We start from the raw sequence: 25,578 nt of genomic DNA, 5'->3' as shown, positions 1-25,578 counted from the left end.
GACCACAGGGCTGCTCAAGTCTGCATAGTGACTCCCATCTGCAGGGTCAGTGTCACTGCTGCCCCTTCTCAGACCCTCATGTCCCCCACACCACTACCCCGAGGCTGGAAGGTGGCTCTGGCCCCAGCTCAGACTCGGGTGAAACTCCCCACGGTTCAGGGGAAAAGCCAACCCCTCCCCCTATTTCAACACAGGCTGTTAACTTCCTCTTCCTTTTCCACGAAACTGTTCCCATTATAACCAAAAACATGAAAACCACAACACCGACAGGCAGACACAGCTGCCGTTATGTATGTGCTGGTGTCTCCCCATCACGTCCGCCCTGGGTATGTGGCATGTGTACATGGGTGTGCACCAAGTCACATTCTGGAAATGAGATCCTCGTGTGAAAAGCAGTATTTCCGTAGGCACGTTAGGTGGTGAGAGGTGCACACATGTGCGCACATGTAACACGCACGGAACCATTGCCACATGGAAGGTGTGGTGTATGCAGAGCCCTCAGCACTCCTCCTGGCTTCCATCCGCGACCCCACCCTGTGGCCTTGTCCCCAGGTACCCTCTGGTCCCGCCACTGCAGATCAGCCTCATCCAACTGTGGAGTCAGCCAGTGTTTCCCCACCACGTGCCAGGTGCCCTGCTGGGCATACAGACACAGCTGCCCAGCAGAGACCCTGGGGCCTGTGGTCCACTGGAGTAGAAATAACCGCCCCCCCTCCCGGTGTACATGAGGGGGCTTTTGAGTGAAATCAGGGTGACAGGAGGGACTAAGCCATATGGAAATCCAGGATGGTGGACCAAGCAATCTGCACAGCCCATGCGAAGGCCCTGGGGCAGGACCAGGCCTTGTGAGTTGCAGGAGCAGTGAGGAAGGGGCCTGTGTGGGTGGGGCAGTGATGGAGGGGGAGAGAGGAAGGAGGTGGGGCACAAGAGGCCCCTGGGGAATTGGTGGGCATTTGCTTCCTGCTGTCGGTGTGATGGGAAGCTGTGGGGAGGGAAGGGCAGAGGAGAGGGTGGCTGCAGCAAGGCCACTGGCCCCCAGGGGACAGTTGTGAAGATGACCCTGTTCTGTGGGTTCCCTCAGCACCAGTGAGCATGACCCCAGGTCCCCATCAACCCTGGGCAGCAGCAAACGATCTGGGCAAAGGTGCCATCTCCTACTGGGACCCCAGTGGCATTGATCTCTTCCCTGGGTCTGTGTTTTAAGGCTATAAAACAGGAAGAGCATCTGGTGAAACCACCTTGATCTCTCCTCTTTGTGCACAGAGGCATCTCCCACTGTCTGTAACTTTCTCACTCTTAAAAACATCTATATGTCTGTTTATGGTTATGTTGTTTAGTCGCTCAGTCATGTCCGACTCTGCGACCCCATGGACTGCAGCACACCAGCCTCCTCTGTCCTCCACTATCTCCCAGAGTTTGCTCAAATTCATGTCCATTGAGTTGAATCAATGATGCTATCTAACCATCTCATCCTCTGTTGGCCCCTTCTCCTTCTGCCTTTAATCTTTCCCAGTATCAGGGTCTTTTCCAATGAGTTGGCCCTTCATATCAGGTGGCTAAACTATTGGAGCTTTGGCTTTAGCATCAGTCCTTCCAGTGAATATTCAGGGTTGATTTCCTTTTGGATTGGCTGGTTTGATCTCCTTGCAGTCCAAAGGACTCTCAAGAGTCTTCTCCAGCACCACAGTTCGAAAGCGTCAGCATTCAGCCTTCTTTATGGTCCAGCTCTCACACCTGTACATGACTACTAGAAAAACCATAGCTTTGACTAGACGGACCTTTGTTGGCAAAGTGATGCCTCTGCTTTTTAATACACTGTCTAGATTTGTCATAGCTCTCCTTACAAGGAGAAAGCATCTTGTTTATGGATATGTACACAATATTCAGCTTCGCTTGTGTGTGGCCTACACATCATTGTACTGTCCTTCTCTTGCATTAACTCTTGCTTTGGTATCTCTCACTTACACTCCACACTCCTTTTCTCCACTGTGTAGTATTCTGTACTCAGAAGGTACCATGGCTTATCTACTGGCACCCTGCTGATGTTTATACCATCCCAAGCCTTCATAGGTGCCTCTCGGGAGGGAGTGTGTTTAACCAGATACCAGAGAACTGTGGTCCTTGACTGTGTCTGGCCCACTGCCCGTCTTTGTAAATAAAGCTTTATTGGCACATGGCCACAACCAGACCCATCCGGCTATGAATCACACTCAGCTGTTTTCTCACTGCAGGGGCCACAAACCCTCAAGTGCTTACTGTTCCGGCTCTTTCTGGGAAAAGTCCATAGCCCCTCAAAGTCTGCCCTCTGTTTTCTCCCCTTTCTCACCATGGGACACATCTGGCAGCTACCAGAGCAGACTGGTGGTGCAGTCCTTTTGCAGGGGACACACGTCCTGGGCTTCTTTGGACATTTCAGCCTCAGTTCAGGGGCTTCCCGAGTGGCTCAGACGGTAAAGAGTCTGACTGCAATGTGGGAGACCCGGGTTCGATCCCTGGTTCGGGAAGATCCCCTGGAGAATGGAATGGCTACCCACTCCAGTAGTCTTGCCTGGAGAGTTCCATGGATAGAGAAGCCTGGTGGGCTATAGTCCATGGGGCTGCAAAGAATTGGACACGACTGAGTGACTAACACATACACACACACACATCCTTGGCTTCTTTTGACATTTCAGCCTCAGTTCTGAGAGTTATTGATAATTTTAATCAGTGTTTGACCTACAGAAGGTCCAGAAAAAATTTAAGGGAGAAGAGGAGTGGGGGTCCAGGGGGCGCTGGTACAGGAACCAGGAATGAAGTGGGGATGTCATTGCTGAGCTCAGGGCAATGTGTCTGCTGGGTGTCTCACAAGAGAGTCACTGTTCCCCCTTTGTGATTAATGAGCAAGTTGTGGGTCCATCCTTTAGTCCCAGAGTCAGAGACCATGGACAGTTCCTGCTTGAAACCACACCTCGGGGACCTGGTGTCCAGCGGGGACCCTCCTTCCATCCCTCTCCTAAAGGCACAGGTCAGGATCACATACCTGCTTCTGTGTCCAGTTCGCAGAGGACAAAAGGGTATCTGGGCAGGAGAAGTATCTTGCCTTAAGGTCCCTTGGTAACAGGAGGCCACTGGCAGTCACTTTTTTAAAAAAAAATTTTTTATTTGGCCAGTCCTGCAGCATGTGGGATCCTAGTCCCCCAGCTGGGGATTGAACTCGTGCCCCCACAATGGGAGTGCAGAATCTTAACCCCTGGACCACCAGGGAAGTCTCCCACTTTTTTTATTTTTATTTTTTTAAGTCTTACTGAGATACACTCACACACCATAACATTTGCGATTTCAATGTGTATAGTTCAGTGGGTTTTAGTCCATTCACAGAGCTGTGTATCTATCAGCTCTAATTCCAGACCGTCCTGTCCCACTCCCGAAAGGAAACCCTGCCCTCAGGAGCAGTCACCCCCAGCCTCTATCCCAGCCCCTGGTAACCACAAACCCACGTATGTCTCTGTGGATTCTGCCTGTTCTGGACATTTCACAGAAATGGAATCCTGCAGTATAGACCCTCATGCCCTCATGTTTTGATGGTGAGTTACAGAAACACAGTGAGGCTAGCTCATTCAGAAAAGAGTATTTATTCATCTCTTTCTCATTCTAACTTGGGGAGGGGGAAGATCCTCTGACAAACTCCCTAGTTCAACACCCAGGCCCTCTTGTTCCCAGGCTCAGATTCCCACAAGAAGCAGCCCCGAGGGCCAGAGGGGCGGGGCCACAGCAGAGGAGGGATGGGGGAAGGGACCGTGACCCCTGAGGGGTGCATGGCTGGGTGCCTACTCCTATTTCCAGCCCCTCCTTTCCTTCCCCCACCTCCCCACGGGGGAGAGGTTTGCTCAGGGGGTGACGGAGTTGTATTTCAGATTCCCCTCCCCCTGGCTGTGTCCAGGGAGTGCGGTTTGCTGAGAGAGGGGGGCAGCGAGGGGTTGGCTCAATGAAAAACCTTTTCCCATCCCTGAAGTCAAATGGCGAGGGTCAGGGAGGATCTGGGGTCCCTGCAGGAAGGTGGATGGGCAGTTCTCTCCCAGCAGAGGGAGGGCAGTGGGGCTGGGGGCGCCAAGCCCTGGACAGCCCTGGGTGCCTTGTGTCCTTGGGTGTGTGAAGGCGGGAGGCATCTGGGGCTGGTGGGGACTGCGGTACAGTATTTCTGGGGGACACACCTGAGCCCCTAAGCCCTGTCAGATGGGGACATTTCAATCTCTGGGGATGTGCCAGAGGAGGTGCACACAGCTTGGACAATGAGGATCTTGGGGGCACTGGAGGGACAGGCCGAAGGACACAGGGTCCAAGGGGACGGGGCATGGCTGACCTTCACCCAGAAAGACACTTGGGCTGGCAGTGCAGAGACCCCCAGCACTGGTGCTCCAGGATGGGCTCCCAGTCCCACTGGCTGACCCTCCCACCACCACCGGATGCACCCCCAAACCAAGGGCGGCAAGACCAGGACCCAGAAAGGATGTTTCCCTTCATGGGCTCAGTCCTTGTCACACCCACGCCCTGTGAAATGGACCCACACCCTATGAAATGAGAATCTTGCCTGTAGACGTCAAGACGGGGACACAGTGGACGTCTCCTCACACCTTTGCTGCCCCTCACTTCGAGACTGGTTTGAAATAGAATCTCATGCACCTCATCAGACCTATGGGGTTGGGGGCGGCGGTTCTGTGTTTTCAACAGAATGCCTGCCCAGGTGGTCTGCACATCTGAGGGGCGGTGCAACCTGGACATTGCCCCCCTGCTCCCAGTCTGGCCCCTCTGCCAAGATAAGCCAAGGTAAGCACCTTACCTGTTCACATCAGCAGTTCTCACCTTGACCCTGGGCCACATCTAGGGACAACTGTCACAACTGGGGGGTGCTCTTCACACCCAGAGGGTGGGGCAGGGAAGCTGCTCACCCCCACCCCCACCCGCACAGAGAATGACCTGATCCCAACTGTAGAGAGTTTTCCTTTAAGATAAATTAAGTCTGTGTAATTATTTTGAGAAACTCTACTCTGGGGGACTATGCAAAGGTCCTGGGGCAGATTTTTGACAACAGATCCTGAGAACCAGTCAACCAGCTGGGAAGTATCTCAGCCCCAGATTCCCCATCAGGCTCTGTTCCCACCCTCACTGTCTTTTAAGTAACAGCCCAGACCAAGGACCTCCTACCAAGGAGCCAATGTGACCAGCTTTCCTCTGCTGATAATAAAATCAAAGTCAGCCTCAAGCATTCCAGGTGCCCTCAGGCACACAGTTTTGGTTTTCTCTGCCGTGACCTGTTCCCTGATATGGCTGATGTGTGTCAGGGAATAAACGCCAGGGGTGAAGACTGCTCAGGAGGTGGGATGCTAGTGGTAAAGAATTTGCCTGCCAGTGTGCAGAGATGCAATAGATGAGGGTTTGACCCCTGGATCAGGAAGATTCCCTTGAAGAAGGAAATGGCGACCCACTCTACTAGTATTGCCTGGAGAATTCCATGGACAGAGGAACCTGGTGGGCTACAGTCCATGCAGATCACTAAGAGTTGGACACAACTGATCACACACACATTTGCTGAATTTTAGGTCGTGGAGGTCAGACTCAACTTAGATGGGGCTCTTCCCTACCCCTTGTCCACCGTGGGAGAAAGAGGTTGAGGAAAGTGCCTCTTTGACTCACAAGAGAGCTGGTGGGGTTTTATTTTTATTCTTTCAAATGACTCTCCCAGCACATCAGAGGGCCACAGGGCTTCAGCATCCTGTCTCCATGGAGACAGAGCCTGTCTCCAGCCCAGCTCCACCAGCTCAGCCTGGGGCTGAACCGAGAACCAGGGGCTGTGCAGGGCCAAGGGGTGGGGTGTTCTAGGAGGACGCTGGACCCCTCACCCAGGCTCTGCTCCTCCCTCAATCTTGTCTTGGGCTGGCTGCTGGTATCAGGCAGGGTAACAGCCATTTATTGAATGCTAAAGGTGCTCCTGGTTTTATGCTGAGCCTCACCTATTAGCATCACTGAATCCATGCCAGGGGCTTCACCCTCTTTAGTCCTAACTTGGCAAATAAGGAAACGAGCTTGGCTGTCTAAAGCGTGGGGAAGAACCTGTGGGATTGTGGGAAGCAAGTGGGTTCATATCCTAGCAGTCTCAGTGTGTGACCTTGCCCAAGTGACTCGACCTCTCTGGGCCTCAGTTTCCCCCTCTGTAAAGTGGGTATAGCAACAGTACCCATCCTTATGCTTGCTATGAGGGTGACCTCTCCTGAGGAGCAAACTTTAAGGATAGAGAAAATAAAGAATATTTTAATACAATAGTTTTCAAAAACTAAAAATAATGCTGAAAAAAAATCCATGATGAACAAAAAGGTCAACATTTTAAATAGAATCAGAATTACTGATTTTTCCTTTGGCTCATCACAGCACTATGACTGATCCTGTTTTTGTTTCAAAATAAAAAAAAAGAAATAGGGACTTCGCTGATGGTCCAATGGTTAAGACTCCATGCTTCCACTGCAGGGGCATGAGTTTGATCCCTGATCAGGGGACTAAGACCCCACATGCTACGTGACCAAAAAATAAATTGTAAAAAAAAAAAGAAAAGACGCCTTCTGTATTAAGAAAAAACACAAAAAACAAAGGAAATAAATTTAAAATAAGGTCAGTAGACTGACCCCCAGTGGCTGTGTGGTGCTTTTTATCTTACAACCTCTGACCCCAGTTCCTCCAACCCTGCCTCAGGGCCTTTGCATCTGCCTTTTCATTCTTAGCTTAAAGTCCATCCTCTCTAAGCCTTCCTTGAATTTGCCTCCTAAAGCCATCTCTCCATTTCTGTTTCCTCCATTGCATTGAACACAGTCTAAAGTATCTGGTTTAGGGGCTTCCCTGGTGGTCCAATAGTTAAGACTCGGCAGAGGGCTATCCCTGGTTGGGAAACTAAGAGCCCGCATGCCTTGCAGCATGGCTAGTGATAGTGAAGTATCTGGTTTGTTTGTCTTTACTCATCCCAGGCATTGTGCTGTGGATTGAGTTAACCACTTAGCACAGAGCCTGGTGTTGGAAAGAGAACAAAGTGACTTATCAGTAAGCAAATAGATATATAATGATGTGAAGAACTGACTCATTTGAAAAGACCCTAATGCTGGGAAAGATTGAAGGCAGGAGGAGAAGGGGATGACAGAGGATGAGATGGTTGGATGGCATCACTGACTTGATGTACATGAGTTTGAGTAAGCTCCAGGAGTTGGTGATGGACAGGGAAGCCTGGCATGCTGCAGTCCACGGGGTCGCAAAGAGTCATACACAAGTGAGTGACTGAACTGAACTGAACTGAACATATTAGAATCAAATTAATTAAATTATCATGAGTATAAATGCTATGGAAGAAAAAGGAAGTCTGAGAAAAGAAGTCATGGTGGCTAAACGATTTTAGATCAGGTAGACGCAGAAAGTGATGGGAGATTGAAGGAGCGGACCGTGTACCACTTGGGGGAAGGGCTTTCCAGGCACAGTTGTGCAAAGGCCCTGAGGCAGCACCACACCTCATGTGTTGGAGGAACAGTGAAGTGGTGCGTGTGTCTGGAGCAGACTGAGCAAGGGAGAGAGAAGGTGGAAGAGAGGGCAGGGAGGTGCTGCAGGAAAGACTCAGGCTTTAATTTGGAGACATCTTTGGATATTTTTTAAATTGAATTGTTGATTTACAAGCTGTGTTAGGTTCAGGTGTACTGCAAAGTGGCTGTGTACATCTGTGTATGTATGTATTCTTTTTCACATTCTTTTCCATTATAAATTGTTACAAAATACTGAATATACATAGTTCCCTGTACTATAGAGTAGGTTCTTGTTATCTATTTTATATATCTACTAATTATATATATAAATATAATATATATCTATATAGATATAATATAGATATATATCTACTAATATAAATAATATACTATATAATATATCTACTAATATAGATAATATAATTTATTGTATCTACTAATCCCAAACTCCTAACTTATACTCCCCTTCCCTTTTGGTAACCGTAAATTTGTTTCCTACATCTGTGAGTCTATTTGTTTTGTAAATAAGTTCATTTGCCTCATTTTGTTTCGATTCCACATATAAGTGATATCATGTAATATTTGTTTTTCTCTGCCTGACTTACTTCACTTAGTATGATAATCTCTAGATCCATCCATGTTGCTGCAAATGGCATTATTTCATTCTTTTTTATGGCTGAGTAGTATTCTGGTGTGTGTGTGTGTGTGTGTGTGTGTGTGTGTGTGTACAGACAGACAAACATACCACATCTTCTTTATCCATTCATCTGTTGATGGACATTTAGGTTGCTTCCATTTCTTGGCTATTGTAAATAATGCTGCTATGTATCTTTGGAATGCATGTATCTTTTCAAATTCAAGTTTTCTCCAAATATATGCCCAAGAATGGGATTGCTGGATCATATGATAGATCTATTTTCAGCTTCTTGAGGAACCTCCATACTGTTCTCCATAGTGACTGCTCCAATTTACATTCCCACCAACAGTGTAGGAGGGGTCCCTTCTTTCCACACCCTCTCTAGCATTTATTATTTGTAGGCTTTATGATGATGGCCAGTGATGATAACCTCCTTGTGGTTTTGATGGAGAGTTTTAGCAGGAGTGGCGTGACGCCCATAGAGCACTTGGCCCAAATGCATCCATTTCTTTCTAAATATTTTGAACAGTATGTGCGCGTGGCAAGTGTGACCAAAAGTGTTGCTGAGGATATAACACAATGATCGCTCTTTCTACTCTATAAGTTACAAACTTAAAAGTGCTGAGCATAGTATTATCAAAATGCTCTTTCTTGTTGCTGTTATTTTTATTATTATTAATGTTATTATTCTGTCTGCTTAAACATTCCATGCACAGTCCTGTAAAAGCCAAGTGAGCGCCCTGTAGAACGGTGTGCTACTTTTTGTGTTTTTCCTGGTGTTAACAGTGGGAAGACCTTGAGCCACCTTGAAGCCCGGTCGGTCCTGCCTAAAGATTTGCCGTCACCCACCCAGAAGGCAGGGGTTACGAACCCGCTGGCCTCAGTTTACCGGCCGGAACTGAGCGGCCAGGCGGGATGCCGGATGTGTGGGATGCAGGATGATCCAAGTGTGATTCGGGATAGACGATGCGCGTGGGGGCGCCGCCGCGGCGAGGCGCGCTCTGGCCGCCAGGGGCCGCTGCGGAGCCGCCCTTTTGTGGTCCTGATGCTGGCGCGAGCGGGCGCGCGGAGGAGGGAGGAGGGCGCGGGGACCGGGCGGGAGGGAGGCGGGAGGCGGTGTCCGTCGCTCCAGCTGCGAGTCCGCCCGCCGCCCGCCGCCGCCGCCGCCGCCGGCTCGGTCCCGCGCCCGCCGCCCGCCTTCGCCCGCCATGGCCCGCCTGACGGAGAGCGAGGCGCGCCGGCAGCAGCAGCAGCTCCTGCAGCCGCGGCCCTCGCCCGTGGGCAGCAGCGGGCCCGAGCCCCCCGGGGGGCAGCCCGACGGCACGAAGGACCTGGACGCCATCAAGCTCTTCGTGGGCCAGATCCCGCGCAACCTGGACGAGAAGGACCTCAAGCCACTCTTCGAGCAGTTCGGCCGCATCTATGAGCTCACGGTGCTCAAAGACCCCTACACGGGCATGCACAAAGGTGGGCGCCCGGCTCGCTCCCCTCCCCTCTTCTCTCCTCCCTCGGCCTCCCCACCCCACCTTCCGGCATCTTCTCCCCTCCACCAACCTTCCTCTCCTCACCTCCTCCCTCCGCTTGCCTCTGCCACGGCATCATTTCTTCCCCCCCCCCCAACCCCGTTCTACCCACCCCCTCCTCCCCCCTCTGGGGGTGCAGCTGACAGATCCGAGCTGGCCCCCTCCCCTCCTCCGCCCCCACTCCCTCCCTCCCCACCTTCCGGCATTCTCTCTCTCTGTCTCTCTCCCTCTCCCTCTCTCTCTCTTCTCTTCCCTTTTCTCTCCTCTCTCATCTCCCCCTACCTCCCATCCTGCCCCCCCAGCATCCTTCCCTCTCTCCCTCTCCCTCTCATTCCCTCTAGACCCCCACCCCTCCCTCCCTCCCTCACCCACTCTTTCTTGCCCCTTTGCTGGGAAGCTGCCTAAACACAGCCACCCTCCCTGTGCCTCCCCCCCATTCATTCGGCCTCCCCAGGCCCCGTCGGGGAAGTTTGCACCACTGGATTTCATTGCCTTGGTCATTTTCACAAAGCCAGGCCGGCGGGGCAGGTCCAGCCGGCCGCGGGGGACACGGATGCTCAGGATCTCGGGCTAATCGGTAACTACAAAGAAAGCGGGTGGGGGGGTGGGGGTGCAGGCAGCTAAGCCAGTCTGGGGGAGCACCGGCCTCTTGGGTGGTTCAAAGGCTACCGTGTGCCCCCCCTACCATGCCCAAACCCTCTCTGTTTGGATCAGCATCCCCCCCCCATTTCTCTATGCGCCCCACACCCAGACTGCCGCCTCCACCTTTGGCTCAAGTTAAAACTGGCCAAGCCCGTTAGCAGTGTGTTGAGGGCTGAGGCCAAAGACGATGAGCCTGGACTGTCCATCTGGCAGAGCCGAGATCCTGGGGTGGACAGGGAGGTGTGGGCGACCTGTGAGCCCAGCAGAGGAGGCAGGTCGGGTGGGAAGGCCTGCCCACCTCCCTGCCACCTGATTCTCTATTGGCATGCTGAAAGGGGGTGCTGGGGACTGTGGCCCCAGCCCTGGGCTCTGATCATGGCACAGTGTCTGGATTGGGGTGGCCCTGGCAGTTCTTCTGGCAGGGGATGGGGACTGGGGGGTGGGGATGGTGAAGACTTTGTCCTGACACCCCCGGTGAGACCCTGGAGGGGCCTCGGGGTTGGATCAGGGCCTGTGACCTATTTCAGACCGCATTCATCCCTGTCTTCCTCTCTGTGTGGCAGGCATGGTAAGCATGAATACGTGTTTGTTGAATGAATGAATGAATAATGAACAAGTGAATGAATCAATGAATGATGGGTTGGGACAGGCCATAGGGAGGATCTGGTGGTTTGGAGTCCAGGCCTGCCACTTCAGCTAGCCCCTCCAGCTGGTACCAAGGGGGAGGAAAGCAGCTCCTCCCATCCCCCATCTCTTTCAAATCCAACCATCACCAAAAAAAAAAAAAAAAAAAACTGGGCCTGGAAAATCTAACCGCTCCCTGTGGCTTAGGAGGGCAGAGGGCTTGTGCTCACCCACGAGTCAGGCTGAGGGGTCCATGGCTGTGTGAGTGGTCTTTCCACAACCCAAACCCCTGGTGTGTCTGAAGGGCTCATTTCTAGAAAGATTCTGATGGGGGTGGTGTCCACATGCCCCCCCCCCAAACGCTGAATGAAAAGCTGCTGGTGAGCTCTGGGTCTCAGAGACATATGGGGCGTGGGGGGATGGAGCCGCCCGGTGGTCCTCCCCTCCTTTCTCATTTTTGTATCTCTCCTGGAGAACCCTACTGCCCCCACAGCGCGCAAGGATAAGGGAGAGACTGTGGCTGGATTTTCACTGACCTGAGAGCCTCAGTTTACCTGTTGTCGACAGAACAGGGTCTCATGAATGTGGGTTTTTTTTTTTTTTTTTTTCCTGGCTGGAGAATGTTAGGACTGGGGGTGCCTCAGGGTGTTTCCCGTTTGCAGTCTTTCCTTGGAGGGTTAAAATTAAGAAGCTGGGTGTTCATGACATCCACTTTGCAGGAGCCCTAGGCAGGTTAGAGCCCTGGATATAGGGCCAGGGGGTAACGGGGTGGGGGGCCTTCTCCCCATATCCACCTGCCCACCCCAGTACCCTCAGGACACCAATGGAGGCTCCTCCTTATCCCACCTGTGCTGGGCCTGGTAGGACCTTATCTGTGTGAGGGAGTTGAGGGGGTGTTGAAGGTGGGAGTTGATTCAAGGGCCAGCAGCTGGGCTGGCGGCCTGTTGTGGGGGTGCTTATCTGTATGACTGGCTGGTGGCTGTCCCTCTCTGGGCCTCAGCCAACGGGAAGTGGAATGATGCGTGGGGAACTGTGGCATGGTGGGGAGGTCCAGGCACCTCCTGCCAACACTCATCTGGTTTTGTTTCTGGGGAACCTGCAGGGTGCCTACTGAGGGTGCTGGCTGAGAGCCCAGGGGTGGGAGTGTGGACCTCAGGTTGTGGAGAGAAATCCTCAGAGAGCCTTGGGGGCCCCTGGAGGCTGGGCACCAGGGAAGCTGAGAACACCAATTGTGGTCCCCGTGGCCCCTGCACCCAGCAGAACGGACATCCAGTGTTGCCTTATTCCCATGATCACCATCTCACCCTTAATTTTCACACTGGGGGGCCTGGTTGATCGCTGCTGATGGGATCGTGACTCCCACGGGCTTGTGAGCATCTGTGCATTTCATGTGGAAGGGAAACTGAGGCCAGAGGGGCAAATACTGGGTCCCAAGGACTGACCAGAGCTGCCCTTCACCCAGCTGTCATACACCTGTCTCCCACCCAGGCCAAAGAAGCAGAAGTGTATCTGCGGGATGAGGGAGTGACAAGCCAAGGCGGGATCCCCCCTTCCCCAGGGGTGGTGTTGGGGAAGGGAAGGGAGGGGCGGGGCTATGACATCTGACAGCCACGGCCAGGGTGAGGTGGGGGCACCCCCGTTCCTAAGGGTCTGTGCAGGGGGCCTCCCTGCTGGGACCAAGAGAAAGGCAGGGCAGAAGTGGAGGTTTCTCTGGAGGAGGGCAGACCTGTGGGTGCTGGCTGTTTTTGTTTTTAAGACAGATGGAGACAGAGACAGGTGGAGAGACATGGCAGGAGCAGAGGAGAGAGATACACAGAGACGCGGGGGGGGGGGGGGGCTGACGCAGCCTCCCCCCACCCCCACCCACAGGGGAAGGCAGAGAGAGGGCGGGAGTTGGGGAGAGAGTTGGGGGGCAGGGAGGCCGCGAGACCGCTTCCCCCAACTCAGATCTGCGCCTCATCCAGAGAAGGCCTTGCTTGGTGCCCCCAGCCCAGCCAGGGGCTCAGGCCAGGAATTAGGGGGGCTCCCACTGATCAGGGTCCAGTCATCGCCCCCTCCAGCCACCTGCTGGGGGGATGGGCCCCCTCTGGGACCCTCCCTCGGAGAGGGCTGTGTGCACGTGCCCTCCCTTCCTCCCAGGTGCCTGGTGTGGCTTGGGCCCTCTCTCGCGCGATCGGCTTGAATATTAATACCCGCCCTGCCCGGGGCAGGCGCCCGCGATCGCTTCGTCCGCCGCCGCTGCCGAGCGGCCCCCTTTATGGTAATCGTATATGCATTTGCATGTTAATGACAATATTTGTCTTAAAGCGGAGGTTGTGAAGGGGGCCGGTGAGGGTGGGGGGGTCGGGTAGGGGCCTGCAGTTTCCATGGGAGCACCAGCTGCTCGGCTGGCGGTTGGGGGTGACGGGGGGTGGGGGGAGAGGCTGGAGCACGCCGAGCTCCAGGCATGAAATTCCGTGTGTGACGTGCCAGCCCCAGGGAGACGGCGGGCTGGGCGGCCGACAGGCGCTGCCCGGTGGGGAGGAACGAAGGGAGGGGACAGCGGCGGGTGGGAGGGGGTCGGGGTCAAGCCACCAGGACTGGCTGTGTGGCTTCGAGCTGGGCATGCCTCCCTCCAGGCCTCAGTTTCCCCAACCACTCCATCCTCAGGGGGGTTAACAGGCTTTTATGAGGCCCCGGGGGCCTTATGGGTGACCATGACATCGTTTCTGCTTTCCGTTAGGCAGAGTGCATTGGTTGAGCGCCTGTTGTGTGCGGGTCTGAGATTCCAGGCAACAGGAATTCTTGGGGGGCATGATGGAGTCAACAGGCTGTGAAGCCACCTACTAATAGAACCACTATTTCTTCCAGACCCAGGATACAGTGTTGGGCAAAATAGAGAAAAATCCTCTCCCAGACTCCTCCCACCCCCAGATCTCATTTGGTGGTGGTGTGTGTGTGGTGGGAGGGGGAGGGCACACAGTGAGGAACCGGAAGTTCCAAGGCATTGATGTCAGGGCTGAGATGGTGTATGCATATCTGCAGGGACAACCCAGAGGAGGCCCCAGCCGATGCAGGTGTGGAGACCAGGAGGGCTTCCTGGAGGAGGCAGCTGATAAGGGAGAACAGTTAGGATGTCTGGTTTCTCTGCATCTTCTCTGCTACGGAAACTCGGGCAGCTGCCTTCAACTCTTCAAAGCTCAGTGTTGTCATCTGTAAAAGAGTCGTGAGACCAGCGGGGCCTCCCATCTTGAGGAGAGTTAAGGGAGATGAGGGCCAGAATAGTGGTTAAAGCTCTTGACACAGGGCTGGGCGCAGAGTCTATGCTTGTTACACTACTAAGCTGAGACCTGAAGGATCTGTTGATGGGGAAAGGTCATCCTGGCAGAGCTTGTGCAAAGACCCTCCAGGTTGGGAGTGGATGGAGTTTTGCCTTGGTGGGGTAACAGCAGAGGGTCCTGGGAGCCCCCATGGTTCCCTTTTGATGACATTTGCTCTCTCTTTAAACACTGATATTGGCTGATGAGACCCTGGCCATTAAGAGCAGTCAGTAGGACCATACTCATTCATTTAGCCAACACTTCCTGAAAGCCTTCTGGGGCCTTGTGCTAGGCAAAAGAGATCTGAGACCCCCCTAATGAGCAGAGCTACACACTGTCACCTATAGCTGGAATGGTCAGGGTGTTTCAATTGGAAGGGATGCAATGTTGAGAGAACTGGATAGGGAGCTGAAGGCTCTGCCTAGGGAATCCAGCTGGGTGGAGGAGGGGGATTAGAACTGGGGCTTTGAAGGGTGAATAGGAACTTACCAGGTGGAGAAAGTGTTTCATGTATTTATTCACAGAAGCACTGTCTATGTTCTGAGCCCTATGGTGGATGTGAAACACAACAGTGAGTCAGCCAGGTGAATGTCTCTGTCCTCTTGGATGTGGGCAGAGGGAACTGGGTTTGCAAAGGCCTGGAGGTTTGAAGGAGCACAGCTGGAGTCAAGGAAGAATTAGGTGAGGCATGGTAGTTGAGGCCAGGGAGTCAACCTTGAGGTCATGGACTCAACCCTGTGGGGCCTCTTATGTTGGACTGAGCTTGGATCTTTACTGAGGACACTGGGGAGCCATGGAAGAATTTAGAGCAGAGGAGGATCTCAGACCTGTGTGGAAAGAGAGCTTCATGTCCTGTTAACTGTCATTGCTCCCATCAGCCTCTTTCCAGCCTCCCAGCCTTATCTGTGATATGCACACTTCTCACACACCTGGGTGGATACAACAGAAGCTTCCCCTTGGGGTGAGGCTCACAGTGTGGAATGAAAGGGACACAAATAAACAGACACATGCTTAGGTCACAGTGGTTCTTAGAGAACCAGGTTCCCCCCCTGACATGGATAGACAGGGAATTGGGGCTCAGAGACAGGTGACACCCACACCCAAGTCACACAGCAAATAGTCAGGTGTCACACCTCCCAGCCTGATGTGTAAACTCTGCAAGGATAGGGACTGTGTCCTGTTCACCATTTTGAAGTAGAGCATGTGGATGAACAAAGGCCTAAGGGAAGGAGAGGATGAGAGGGTGAGGGGGTGCTTGGGTGTGGTGGGGGGTAGCCTGGCCAACAGATGATATGTAGATGGCTGCAGGCATGAATGGATGGATGGTGATGACTTGGTGGGTGGATAATTGGATTGCTGGATGCAAGAGTGGGTAGGTGGATGAAAGGCTGAATGGATTGATAGATATCTAGGTGGATGAATGGGTGGATGAATAGATGGATGGAGGAATGGATGGATGGATAGATATATGGAAAGATGGTTGGGTAGACAGATGATGGAGGAATAGAAGCATAGAGGAATGGACTAGGTGAGTGGATGGATGGATGGGAGGATGGAGAAATGGATGGATGCATGGAAGATGGGTGAATGGATGGAGGAATGCGTGAGTAGATGGGTGGATGCATGGGTGAGTGGATGGATTGGTGGATACCTCCTCAACATTTACTACCTTCCTCCCCAGCAGGTGAATGGGAATGACCATCAGCTTTGCAGCCCAAGAGGCTTTGTTTCTATTCCTGACTCTGCTTTTCATTTCTGTTTGATCTTGGACAAACTGCCTTATCTTTCCTGAGCCTTAGCATCCTTGTAAAAGAGAAGGAGTATCAAGAGTTCTCTTACAGAGTAGTTGTAAGAATTAGCATTAATTTGTAGAATGCAAATAATGACATGGTTAATGCAATCCCTGTCAATAGCATCTTGCACATCATCGGTGTTAATAAGTGGTCTGGTAGCCAGACAGTTAACAGCTGTCTGTCCAGTCTCTGGGGTGTGCCAGGCATTGTGCCTGGTTTGGGAGGACACAAATCAGTCTGGGGGAAAAGAGGGATTGACACTAAATGAGCAAACAGGTAAGACTTGGGTAGGAGCAAGTTGCTATGGAGGAAGTAAAGAAGGATGTGTCTTGAAGGGTGACAACTTACTGTGGGTGACCAAAGATGTCAGGAAGCAACATCTGGGATGAGCTTTGCATGGCAGATGAGAAAGCTGTTGTTCTAAAGCCAAGAGAAAGCATTCCATGAAGTGGACATGGTGTGTGCAAAGGTCCTGAGGTCAGAATGAGTTTGCAGTGTTGGGAGAACGGGGTTGGAGCAGAGTGAGCCAGCAGGAGAGAGGGAGGAGGGGAGGGCAGGGAGGGGACTTTGAGCTTCTACAGGTAGGTTGGTGGGAGCCCTGGAGGGCTGTGGATAGGGAAAGGTCAGGGTCCCTTAGGGAGCTCTGAATCTGGGGAAAGTGGGTCCTCCATTTTCAACGTGGGGAAACTAAGGGACAAAGAGTCCCAGAACGTGGCTGGACATTTCTGCTACCACAGTTGAGCTCAGCTCCTCTGAGGGGCTTCTGAAAGGTGGCAAGTTGCCTGGAGGTGCCCTGAGGGTAGATTGTGTGAGCTCCCTCACCAGTCCTCTCGCTTTCCCCAGCAGCCTTTGGGGGTGGAGTTCCCCACACCTGAGAGGTGAGAAGAGGGCACTCATCACATCCTTGTCCCCGACTCTCTGCTAGGAGGAGGGACCTGAGGAGTCATTCCCACCCCAGCTAGGGGTCTCCAGAGCAACGTGATATATGTGGGAAGTGCAGGCTCAGAGAGGGGAGAGCACCTCCCCAAGGACACACAACAAGTTCATCACAGCAGTGTCTGTGCTGGAAGGGATTTGTCGTCATCTAGAGCTACCCCATATGGTTAAGCAGGGCTGCAATGTGCTGTGAGAAAGTGGACAGGACGCTGAGCAGTCCTAAGAGTGGTGATGTGTAGTGATTTAAAAAGTCAAATCGTCATCTCTTGGTGGGATCCAATAGGGAGGGACCTGGTGAAGTGGGCCTCACCCAGGGTGATCTTTAACCAGGGAACACTGGGCACCATCTGGGGATATCTGTGGGGGTCATGACTGAGGGGGCTCCTGGCTGTGGGTGGGGCCAGGGGTGCTGCTCCATCCCCACAGTGCCCAGGACAGCACCCCCCACAGGATGACCCAGCCTGGATGTCCGCAGTGCCGAGGGGGACCCTGATCTAGGATCACACTAACTTTCTGGCCTGAGCAGTTGGCGGTCACCGTAGTGTCATGGAGACAAGCCTGCAGTGTGTCAGAACAGGACCTTGGAGTCACCCTGACTCTCCCTGTCTCACACCTCTGCTCCCCTATCCCTCCCTCCTGATGGCTCTGCCTTCTAAACCTCTCCAGTCCACTCATGTCTCCCCACTTCTCTGTCTGCCCCATCATCACCCCCTGGACTAGCTTAGTCTCCTCTCCCCTGGTCTCCCAGCTCCCACCCTCACCAGCCACAGTCTGAACTTCTCCCAGCAAGCTGAAGCTCCCTGTGAGCGCCTGAGTCAGGCCCCACCCCTCCTCTGCTCACAGTCCTCCAGGGCTCCCACCTGCCTGGGGGTAAAACCCCAAGTCCTCCCCATAGCTCACAAAGCCCTTTATAGCCTGCCCCACCCCTCCTCCCTCTCTTTCCCTCTCTCACTCTGCTCCAGACACACAAGCTCCTTGCTGTTCCTTCAGTACACCAGGAATGGTCCTGCCCCAGGGCCTTTGCACAGGCTGTGGCTGCTGTCTGGACCACACTTCCTCCCTCATCCTCTGCAAACCCCGCCTTCTCAGTGAAGTCACCCTGCCTACCTGATTTATAATCTCAGTCACTCTCCAACACTCCACATCCCTCTTCCCTGCATCCTTTTTTTTTTTTCCCTCTGTGAAAATGAAAGCTTCTGATGTACTGTAGAGTTTATTTATTTTATTTGTGTTTCTCTCCTCCCAGTAGACTAGAAGCCCTATTAAGATGAGGTATTTTTGCCTTTTGAGTTCACTGCTATGTCTCCAGTGCCCAGAACAGTGAGTGCCTGAAACTCAGCAGGTGGATGTGTGGATGCACGGATGTATGGGTGGATGGAGAGATAGCTTGACATGTGGGTGGATGGATGAATGGGTAAATGAGTGAATGATGGATGGATACATGAATGGATGATAAATGAACAGATAGATGGATGGGTGAATGGATGGATAGATAAAGATGGACAGATGGATGGATGGATGGGTGGATGAGGTGGATAGGTGGATGGACCAGTGAATGGTGGATGGACAGGTGGATACCTGGATGGACAGGCAGATGGATACCTGGATGGACAGGCAGATGGATACCTGGATGGACAGGCAGATGGTTGGTGGGTGGATAGACAGATGAATGGTGGATGGATAGGTGAATGGGTGGATGGACAGGTGGATAGGTGGATGGACAGGTGGATAAGTGAATGGATGGATAGACAGGTGAATGGGTGGATGGATGGGTGGGTGCCCTGATGGAGTAACCATTGGTGCAGCAATGGTGACTATATCCATGGGAGGAGTTGACATGGGCACAGGCCGAAGGTCATAGGTCCAGATGAACCCTGAGAAGCCCTGTTTGTAACATGGAGACAGAGGAAGAGGCAGCAACAGAGGCTAGGAGCAGCAGCCAGGGAGACAGGAGGTCGGGCTAGAACAGCGTGCCTGATGAAGCATGAGGCCTGGGTCCTAGGTCTTGCCCTCCCAGACAGGAGCCAGTGAGTTCATAAGTGGAGGGAGGGGCAGTGAACAGGGGGTGGGGTCTATCAGCCCCTCTGTTCCCAGTGAAGTGGAGGACAGCTTCAGGATGAGAGGATGGAGGAGGAGGTGGAGAGGGCGGCCAGGGGCAGGGTTGGTGGAGAGGTGGCCCCACAGCAGAAGAGAGTGTGGCCTATAGTGCTAAATGGATGATGTTGTGATTTTATGGATGAGAAAGTGAAGGCTCAGTGAGGTTAAGTGGCTGGCCCTAGAGCACACAGCAGGAAGGCATTGGGCAGGATTGGATCCCATCTTTAATCACCAGATTAGAGCTGAATTTAAAGAACTAGAATCAGGGGTGCCAGTGTGTGGTGAGGGGGTGGGATCAAAAGGGTTTGAGATGAGGGGTTCACACAGTTGGTTATGGCTGGGGAGGGGAGATGTTGGTGATCAGAGAGAAACAGATCTTTCCTGCCTCTGTTTTCCCAGCACACCTGGCACATGATTGGTGCTTGGGACTGACCCCATGCTGGGCGTGGTGGGGGAGGGGAGGCAGGAAGACAAATCAAATGGGGTCGTTGCCCACAAGGTGGTCTTGATATTAGCAGGTCATCTTGGAAGCAAAATCATTCATTTTGCAGTCAGTATTTACTGAGCACCTACCGTGTGCCTGACACTATTTAGGTACTAGGGACTCAAAACTGAACACCACCCCCCCCCCCCGCCCCCAATCCTCTTGGAGTGACGTTTCAGTAGGGGAGAAACAAGAGAAAAAAGTGTGACATTTGAGATGGTTCTAAGGGCACTGGAAAATATAGAACGGGGCGGGTAGGGGGGGCATGTTTGAGGACTGTCATTTGAAATGGAGTGCTCCAAGGAGGTTTCACTGGGGGAGGTGACATTTGAGCCAAGACCTTAAGTAAGTAACAGAGTAAACCGTGCAGAGATCAGAGGGAAAATACATCCCAGAACAGCCCGTGCAAAGACCCTGGGGCAGGACCATTCCTGGTGTGTGGAGGAACAGTCAGGAGGCCTGTGTGTCTGGAGCAGAGTGAGCGAGGGGGAGAGAGGAAGGCGGGGAGGGCAGGGAGAGGAAGGAGCTAGTTGTGCAGGGCCTTGTGGAAGGACTTGGTCTTTTACCCCAGGGAGGTTGGAACCCTGGAGGGCTGTGGGCGAAGGAGGGGCGGGGCCTGGCTCAGGCGCTCACAGGCGCCCTCTCGTGGCTTCTTTGGGGAGGACAGAATGTGGGGACGAGGGCGGAGCCGGGGACCACAGGGGAAGGAGAAAAGAGCAGTCCAGGTGGGGCTGGAAAAGGATGGAGACCATGTACAGTGGCCAAATTCTTACTGGGCACGAGCTGTGTATTGGGCCCAACGCTGAGCACTGGGGACACATCGGTGACATGGACACACTCAGTCGCCAACCCTCCTGCCCCGGCATCAGTCGGGGATGGGGAGATTTCCTGGAGGAAGAGTGACTCAGCTGGGACCTGCAGGTTGAGGAGAAATGAGCCAGATAAAGATGAGGGTGAGGGTGTGTGGGCCAAGGAAATGGCAAATTCAAAGGCAGGTCAGCGAGAGGTCAGGTGTGGGGTGTATCCGGGGTGGGTGCAGACAAGGACAGCACCAGTGTCCATCGGGATCAGTCCCTAGACCTGTCAAGCTCCCTGGGAAGTGACAAAAATCCCAGACTTCTGCCTGAACATGAGAGCTATGAGTAGTAAAAAGGAAAAGAATTGTTTTTCCTTTTATTTATTTTTTTAGTTTATTTTGTGTTTTCTTGGCGGGGTTTTGTTTTGTGTGTTTCTTGGTCACACTGCATGGCTTGTGGAATCTTAGTTCCCTGACTAGGGTTTGAACCCAGGCCCTCCACAGTAAGAGCACAGTCTTAGCCACTGGAATTCCAGGGAATTCCCTGTTTTCATCTTTAAAACAATTTTTTTTTTTTTAGTTCATTAGATCAGTGTATTAAGCTCCCAAGACCTAAATCATCCCCAGTGCTGTGGAATTTTCTGGGACTCAGAAGCCCTTTAGCCACCCCCAGTTTGCCTTTAGTAGCAGGGGGTGTTTCCGTCTCGCTGTGTGACATCAAGAAAGTGGCTCAGCATCTCTGGGCACGGGTTTGCTCACCTGTAACATGAGGATACAAGTAGTGTGAAGCTCCAGGGATCATAGGGGAGGGGCTTCAGCACAGAGCTTGGCTCCATGTACACAGCTGGTACATCTTCCTGGGCCACTTGGGGGGTTTTTTAGTCAGTCCTGGAGGGTCCTTTCCATAAAGACCTGCAAACCCTCAGATTCAGCAGGGCCCAAACTGGGTTCCGCATCTTCCTTCCAAACTGCTTCTCCTCCCGGGTTCCCATCTGTACTGGTTTGCTGGGGTGGCTGTTACAAATGACCACAGATTCTCAGCCCTAAAAGGCAGAAGTCTGAGATCAAAGCTCTGCTCCCTCTGGAGGCTCAGGGAGGGCCCCTCTGGCCTCTTCCAGCTTCTGGAGGCTCCATACTTCCCTTGGCTTGTGTCTGCATCTGTCCAGTCTCTGCTTTCGTCTTCCCCTGTCCTTCCATCTGTCTCTCCTCTTCTGTCTTGAATAAGGATGCTTGGCATTGGATTGGGGTCTACTTGGTTGTCCAAAATGACCTCATGTCAAGATCCTTGATTACATCTGCAAAGACCCTTTTCCCAGATCAGGTCCCATTCACAGTTTCCTGGAGTAGATGTATCTTTTCTAGGGGGATCACTATTGAGTGCCTGAAGATGCTCCTCATCTTCTGGGATTCCCCCAGCCCTGTATCCCTCACTCTGTCTCCCAGGCTGATGACACACAGGGAGGTGTGTCCATCTCTGTCTCTACCCAGCCTGGGAGCCTTAGCATCACCCATCAGTCAAAGTGTTGTCCCCAGAGCCCCAGCTGAATAGAGACCTGTTGCCGTGGAGGGACCATGGCCACTTCTGCTCCCTTTCTCAGAGAGGAGCATCTCCAGGGCTGGACAGAGGAGCATCCCTGTGGCCTGGGGGAAGAGCCCTTTTTCATGGGTCATGCAGATATGGGCTTAAGTCCCAGCCCTGTCATTTCTGTGGATGACCTGGGCCACTGGGAACTTCAGTCTCCTCATCTATAAGGTGGACACTCTTCTCCCCACCATCGAAGGCTCTGTGGGGTCACCCTGGGTCTCCAGTTTTAGGAAACCTGTATCGTTAATGATTCAGTTTATTCATGCATCACACAATTGGTGTCTAGATTGTTCATGGCCCACAAGGGTCTTTACATGGAAACAGTTAAGCCCACCTTTGTCTTGAAGTATGAAAGGTTTGAAGTGAGTTTTAAGACGGTGGTGGAATTGGGTGCCTCTGCCACTCTGTACTCCAGGGACCAAAACCCTAAAGGAGCAGTGGATGGGAGGGGAGCCCACGGCATCAGATATTCCTGGCTTCAAATTCCATCCCCACCCCTTACCTGCTGTGCAGTTATAAGCAAGTCACTTTACCTCCCTGAGCCTCAATTCCTCCATACTGTGCATCACATCCACCCCCCCCACAGGATTCCTGCAGAGAAAAGAGGAGTGTGAAGTAAAGTACCCAGGACAGCGACCGCCCTAAGGCCTCAGTGTTTACTTAGCTGTTTACTGCTACTATTATCATTATCTTATAATAATGGGGGATATTGTGGTGCAGAAGGGTTAGGACTGGGGTTAAACTTCAAAGGTTAAAATCCCACCTCTGTGTGACTTTGGGCAGACAACTCAATGTCTGTCTGGTGTTTCAGTTTCCTCATCTTAAAATGAGGAGAAAGATAGATACAATGGTATCAATTCTTTGGGGCTAGGCTGAGTGTTCAAAGGGTTCATATGAGTGATGTCCCTGTAAGATGCTTGGCACTCACTGGACTTCAATTATTACTATCATGTTACAACTTTGATTCGTGAAATCCCAAACTCTGATCTTGGAGCAGAGAACAGAGGATCTTGGTGAGAGGAGGGATCCTCAGGATTTCCCAGCAAAGAAATTTCCTCTCTGGGGATCTGCTGCTTGCTTAATCCCAGTGACAGGGAGCTCCCTCCCTACAAAGAGCAACATGATGAGATGGATCAGTTGGTAGGCAGCTTTCATACACTGAGGAATTCTCTTGTTTCCCAAAGATATCCCCCCCCCCATTAGTCCCTGCTCCACATTGTCAAGAGGTCAACCTTTGTCCAGACTTTGAAAATAGGGGTGGGTGTGAAGGAAATCATAGGGTTGAGCCTTTTGGGCAATTGGTTCTTGGAGGTGGGGCTGCCTTCTTGACTCTCCCCACCTCTACAGACCCCAGGACTTGGCCAGCATGGGGCTTGGATGTGTTTTGCTGAATTCCTGGCCCTGCTCTTATCATGGGGCTTCCCTAGTGGCTCAGATGGTAAAGAATCTGTCTACAATGCAGGAGACCCCGGCTCTATTCCTGGGTGAGGAAGATCCCCTGGAGATGGAAATGGCAACCCACTCCAGTATTCTTGTCTGGGAAATCTCATGGACAGGGGAGCCTGGTGGTCTACAGTCCATGGGGTCACAAAAGAGTCGGACATGACTGAGAGACTAACATACACACTCTTATCGTGGACAAGTCTGGTGTGTGGGGTGAGGGTAACCAGAGCTGGAATCTCTGAGAAGAGGCTCACTCAGTGTGGGCATTGGCTGGGCTGAGAGTTCCCTGGAAGGGTCGCTCTAGGACTAGGACACAGCAAACCAGACCCCCAACCCCCAACTGAAATGTGCTCCATGGCCTCTTCACTATTGGGTCCAGCCCCAGATTATCTCAGAAAGGTGAGACTATTTTAAGGTTTCTTTCAGGGCAAGGAAGGCAAGGGCCTGTGGTCCTTCCCATAGGCCCTAGGAAAAATTTTTGGAAAAGATGCAAATTCCAGGTAGTTGTATCCAAGTGGTTAGCACACAGTTCACGGTGCCTCTGATGTTCACTCTGTGACCCTGAGCAAGTCACTTCCCCTCTTGGTACTGCAACCCCTCATCTGCAGAACAAGGACGATGCTAACAGCTCCTTTGTGGGGTTGTTGTGAGGATTACATGAATCAATATTGAGAATAAGCTTATTAGCATTAAAAACTAGGGAGATTTAGGGACTTTCCTGGTGGCGCAGTGGTTAAAACCCCACGCTTCCAATGCAAGGGGCCTGAGTTTGATCTTTGGTCAGGGAACCAGGATCCCACATGCTGTGCAGTGTGGCAAATAATAATAATAAAGAAAAAAATCTAAGGAGCTTTATTAACATCATCAGAGGTCTGTATTCATTGGGAACTGTATTGTTAGGGCTGCTGAAATAATGTGCTTAAAAAACAGAAATGTATTTTCTCACAGTCCTAGAGGCCATAAGTCTGAGATCAAGGTGTTGTTGGCAGGGCAAGCTCCTTCTGAGGCTGTGACTGGGTATCTGATCCAAATCTCCGAGCTTCCAGTGGTGCTGGAAATCCTTGCTGTTCTTTGGCTTGTCAATATATCATCCAGATTTCTGCCTTCATTCTCACATGCCATTCTCCCTGTGTGCCTGTCTCTGGATCAAAGTTTTCCCCCTTTATAAGGGCACCAGTCCTATTGGATTAGGGTCCATCCTACTTCCAGTATGACCTCACCTTAACTATTATATCTGCAATGAAATAAGATCATGTTCTGGGGTCCTGGAGATTAAGAGAATGAGTTGAGTTGATGGAGAAGGGAAACAATTCAGCCCTAATAGAAACTGAAAGTCAAGGCTCTGTTTATCAAGAAATGGGTAAATATGACACATTTTCACCAGTTAGAAAAAGAAGCTAAGAGGCTGGAAAGAGATAGGGCCAAGAAAACAAGGAGACATTTCAGTACCAGGGACAGCAGCTCGCGTGTTTTTCTTTTCTTTTTCTTTTTTTTTTGGTTGCTGTTTTTTTCCCTCTATCTGGCTGCAAGCCTTCCAGACAGACCCACAGGCTGGCAGAAGGTTGTTCAGGGGTTATACCTACCCTCCTAGAGCCAGCACACTCTGTCTTCTGCATATAGGGCTTCACAGACAAGAAAAGACCCAAGGAGAAAGGGCTTTGCCTCTCTTTTACACCTCCCAATTTCTTTCCGGCCATGCCTAATGTCTCTCAGGCCTTATGGCTATTTTCTTAGTGCCTCTGCATTCCTTGAAAACCCTGGAGATTCAATTCAGAAAATAGAAACTCCAAAAAAAAAAAAAAAAAAGGCAGGAAGACATGTGTTGGGAGAAGATATGGGCATTAAATATAACCAAAAAAGGATAAGCACACACAATATATAAAGAGGGTGTGTTTGTAATATCTCCCATTACAAATTTTTATTCTGGTAAAATATGCATAGCAAAATCTGCCATCTTGACCATTTCTAAGTCCACAGCTCAGTGGTACTGAGCACATTCTTATTGTTGTACAACCATCCCCACCATCCAGAACTTTCTCATCTTCCCAAACTGAAACTCTGTCCTCATGAAACACTGACTTCCCATCCCCTCCCCCAGCCCCTGGCCCCACCATCTACTTCCTTCTCTCTGTGGATTTGACTCCTCTAGGATCTCGTTTGAGTGGAATCATACTGTATTTGTCCTTCTGT

General features: G+C 52.0%; 1 protein-coding gene across 12 annotated transcripts in view; it reads left to right on the top strand.

The window, feature by feature from the left end:
- Positions 1-9,368: 9,368 nt before the first annotated feature.
- CELF5 (CUGBP Elav-like family member 5) overlaps positions 9,369-25,578 on the top strand; it is a 46,664-nt gene continuing 30,454 nt past the window's right edge. For 11 of the 12 annotated variants that reach the window (XM_061149314.1, XM_061149311.1, XM_061149307.1 and 8 more), the window contains exon 1: positions 9,609-9,633. In XM_061149314.1, the coding sequence (XP_061005297.1) occupies positions 9,624-9,633 (10 nt within the window). In that variant the 5' untranslated portion in view covers positions 9,609-9,623. Of the gene's footprint in view, positions 9,634-25,578 lie in introns of all 12 variants that reach the window. The other variant, XM_061149306.1, reaches the window with a different exon arrangement.

Source organism: Dama dama, chromosome 9 (assembly GCF_033118175.1).
Source record: "Dama dama isolate Ldn47 chromosome 9, ASM3311817v1, whole genome shotgun sequence".
In the NCBI taxonomy this organism is placed as follows: domain Eukaryota; kingdom Metazoa; phylum Chordata; class Mammalia; order Artiodactyla; family Cervidae; genus Dama; species Dama dama.
Note: the sequence above shows the minus strand (reverse complement) of the source record. Positions and strands in the feature narration are given on the sequence as shown.